Here is a 4325-nt window from a genome sequence, read left to right on the forward strand (position 1 = left end):
GCAGCTGAAATACAAAATATTACTATTTCTTGATTCTATCTGTGGTTATATTGCAAAAACACAAACGAACACACCCATACTTTTGCAAACTATTACTGGAAAACTCTAGAGACAACATGGAGCAAAACAGGAGACCAGAGTTGCTTTGTTTTTAAGTTGTTGTCCCTGCTGGAGGAATAAACACACTACCAAAGATTCACAGCCCTGTAGAGGTTCCAGAAACAACAAAAGAAAACTGAAATTAGTTGAAGTGCAAGATCTCTGCAGGTAAATACACCATCACACACTGAAAGAGGGTCAGAGGTGACATTAAAAGTGATTATTATTGGATCTGTATCATGTTTTTAATGAAAATACTACATACTTTGCCATTAAATTGAAGCATTAATTTAAGATATAATACAGTCGAGTGAAGCTTAAATGACAAATCAGGCTCTTTAAACAGATGTCCAAAAATGGTTTTTAATAAATAGCGGCAAACTGACTGACTTTAAAAAACATCAGTAGCTGTTTAGAGGCAAATATGAAACAATTAAACCTGCTAGATGATATAACACCATTTTTTTGTGTGGAATACGATCACCGTTTCTATATACAACATGCAGGGCACAGGTTATGGACAGAGTGGTGGTGATTAAAAACACACCACATTACGATCCAGTTTACAAAAATGGGCCTTCTGGAGGAATTTAATAACATTTAGAAAGGTTGTTTTGTGGAGAATTTAAAAAAGGTCAAATATGATTAACTGAAAAGGACTTTTTTTTTGGGCAAGTGTCTGAAATGTTTGGACAAACAATATGTTACTTGATCCCACCAATGATGTCAGAATGTGCATTATTTCCTTTGAGCTAAGAGGCAGATAACAGAAAGCACTGGTGCCCCCTCACACACACAAACAGTGAACATTCCACATAAGCAAACATAAAGAGAACTTGAAGTCTGTGGATGGACAACGTACACGCTCCGGGGCTATGTGCTCACCCCCTCCGCCTACACAGACACGTTTTCTTTCAGTTGCTACGGTGAGTGGTGAAGGGTCTCCATCTTTACATTATCTAAGTGACGACCAGTGGAGTTCCGGGTGTGCAGCGAGGATCACATTGTCTGTGCCTTGTTGTCTGTTCATCTTCTCGACATTTCCATTTGTGTTGTTCTTTGAACTGCTACTGCAGAAACAGTATACTGAAAGCCATGATGACACAGCAGCAAGCCACCCAGGGACTCTTACGTTCACCTGCACAGAAGACGATAAAAAACAAACAAACAAAAAAAAAACAATCATTAGTTCTTGACCTTCTACTGAATCCATTCCATTGATTTTAATACAGTACTGACTCACCTATTCGGGCACATTTCCAGAAAATTCCTAGAAGCCTACAAAAATGAAGAGGACCAAATATGTTACAAACACAACAAACTTGTTGCCTATATTTTTTTTTACTGCAATAAAACCAAAATGAGGCTATCCTCCTGTAGCTGTTTACTTTGTGCAGTTGTCTAGATAGCAGATACAGTGATCACTTTTGTCCGTTTCCATGTAAGGACTGCACAAGGAAAGAGACAAGGACAGCCGGCGAGTCTTTTATCAACAGTGACAGCTGAGGCAAATGTGGCATTCCAGACCTTCACTTTTCTAATGGTCTGTGGCCCTTACTTTCACATCAAGGAGGGCATCTGCATTCCTTTTGTAGTTGTTTTCTTATGCAAAATTAACATAGCCCTCATAAACTGAATTTATTTTCATTTAGGTAATTTTACTGTTTTCATAACTTGAACAGATTTTCTCAGCAAAGAATGCACTACTGTAGAATTCATCTGGAGATTGTATTCCCCTTAGATTCTAGACCTATGCCTACCGCACAAGCAGGATTTGCATAATGTGTGGCGTTAGATCAACACAAATAATGCTTCATGCCTTAGTCAACAAATCAGTCAAGGGGGAAAACTATTAAATCATCCCATCTGCCACTCTGAGTTTCATGTGTTTCTGAAAAGTACATCCCTCCCTACACCAACGATGTGTCTGTGAGTGGAGAGGAGTGTATTTTTTTAATGTGCGGCTGTGTTTGGGCTGTGCCAGGCCTATTACAAATGAATCATGGACTTTGTACATCCAAGAATAACAATGAGCCAATAATGATGAACATTTAGTCCTTCAGCTACTTTACTTTCTTCAACTACATTAGCTGAATAATAAGACAGTGTCCCTATTCACTTACAACGTGATGTCTCTGCAGAACATAGCTCTACAGAAGTGGTCTGATTTCTTAGAAATGCATCCACGCAATAACAACAAGTGCCACAGTCAGATTCTAACACAAGTCATTTTCTGTTTTAGGGTTCTGGATAACATCGATAAAACCTTCTCAGCTTACAAATCTTATTGACAGGAAGCCAAATGCTGATTAATTTGGTCCTGCTTGTTGCTTTTTGATTGTCAACAAGATTTGTACTATAATTTAGATACTTTAAATACTGATTAAAATGTTTTTTTGGCAAATTCTGTATATTAAGGCCTTTTTTATTTTATCTCCCTCAATCATGTTAGAATAAATTATTTTCTGTGTTTCTGAACTAAAAAAAGAAAAAAAAAAAAAAATCAGACAGCATGCATAAATAGGCTCTTTTGTTTTACATTATGACATACTCAGAATGTTTTAGAATCATATATATTGGATCTTGATCATATACTGCAATATAAAACCAGAATAAAATGTCTGAACCCAGCATAAATAAACCATTTGACATTTCACTTCTATAGGGAATTGCTGATGAAAGAAACACACCCCAGTAAATCCTGGTGCAGTCAGAAATATGTTACAGTGTCCTGCTTAGTTACATTTAAACGGTGAGTTATTCACCAATTTCCTGTTTGATCTACAGTGTTAAATATCTTGGATGTATCTGGCCATACCCGGTCTTGTTCTTGTCTAGCAGGCTGGGGGCCAAAGCTCTGATGTAGGCACAGGTACAGATCAGGAGAAGGATCACTGTCAGCAGTGACTGGAAGTTGAAAATGGCTGACTGCAAGGTGAAGAAAACAATGATACATGTTGGACAGAAACGATCAAGTGCTTGCTCTGGGCACTGAATACAACATTTTCCAGCGTTTCAAGTGTTGTCATCGGTCAAGTGTTTCACAGAACTTATGTTATGATTGTGTTATGGTTAGGAATGTTTTTCACCAGCTGTGCTTTCAGATCCTCTGCTGGCTGTGTGATCACAAGTGACACAGAAGAAGACAATCGCCTCCACTACAGCACATACATCACTTTAGAAGTTTAGATATAACGCCTCGAAAAAATACATGTGGTAAACATTACACTAAAACTGTCATGATTGTATACTGTATATTGTTAGGTGTTTGTTTCTTCATGTAAAGATTTACAAACATTTCACATCATGACGTCAGTCACTGTTATCCATAATGTGTCTATTCATGTCAGCAATTCCAAATGAGATTGATAATTAAAACATCCATTACATATCACGTAAAGTGGTTTAACTACATTTACCAATGTCTGGAGTCCATAGGCTCTCTGATAATGTGAATTTGTCGTTTTAACACTTCATTGGTAACATTAATAGTTGCAGAAGGCGTGGCTGAGGCTTCTAAATAATTACACAACAGCTATCTTATAATTACAACATTAATGATCAACAGTTTAATAACGTAGCTGTTAAAACATAAAATGAGTGCCTTGTTCATATTATTTTGTGCACCCTCTTGCTGCACAGTGTGCTGTAGTGTCACTACGTGGCACCCAACTCAAAACAGAGCTAGCGATGCTTGCGCTTCTCCTGCTACTAAGGTCTTATTAAATACCAGTATTTCATGCTATTGAAGGATTCACATATGGCGGAAGATCATACGTTTCACGAAGTCGACAGTTCATCGATTTGAAAACACATGGATTGTGATAAGTATAGATTTTGCAAACTTACCTAGCTTACTGAAGCTAGCTAACGTTAGCGATGTATTTGTTTAGCCTTTATTTTGTACTCAGTAACGATATGCAAGTGTACTGCAATGTCTACAAAAACTACAAATGCCTCGGTTAATGCTCAAAGAGGTCTTAAACAGCTGATTCATTCGTTTAATAAAACACGCTTACCATTTTTGTTGGGAGTCAAAGCCACATCACACTTCCTGCAGGATGAACTTACATTACGTAACCACGGCAGTTTACGTAACGTAATCACGTACGCCGTGTCAATCTCGGCTGCTGATTGGTTGAGACGGCGAGAGTTGAAAGGTGAAACTTGTGTCAAACTGCGAAACATTGTCTGAATGAACTAACGCAAATACAACTTCGTTTGGA

The 4325-nt window shown here is 37.8% G+C and overlaps 1 protein-coding gene across 1 annotated transcript; it reads right to left on the reverse strand.

Annotated features, from left to right (window-relative positions):
* Nucleotides 1–769: 769 nt before the first annotated feature.
* LOC115426054 (protein kish-A) lies at nt 770–4219 on the reverse strand. Its single transcript, XM_030143997.1, has 4 exons — nt 4119–4219; nt 2918–3027; nt 1343–1377; nt 770–1237 (listed from the first exon to the last, which is right to left on the reverse strand). The coding sequence occupies exons 1-4, from the start codon at nt 4119–4121 to the stop codon at nt 1167–1169; spliced, it is 219 nt and encodes a 72-aa protein (XP_029999857.1). The 5' UTR covers nt 4122–4219; the 3' UTR covers nt 770–1166.
* Nucleotides 4220–4325: the final 106 nt, after the last annotated feature.

The sequence above is a fragment of the Sphaeramia orbicularis genome, chromosome 9 (assembly GCF_902148855.1).
Source record: "Sphaeramia orbicularis chromosome 9, fSphaOr1.1, whole genome shotgun sequence".
Taxonomy (NCBI): Eukaryota; Metazoa; Chordata; class Actinopteri; order Kurtiformes; family Apogonidae; genus Sphaeramia; species Sphaeramia orbicularis.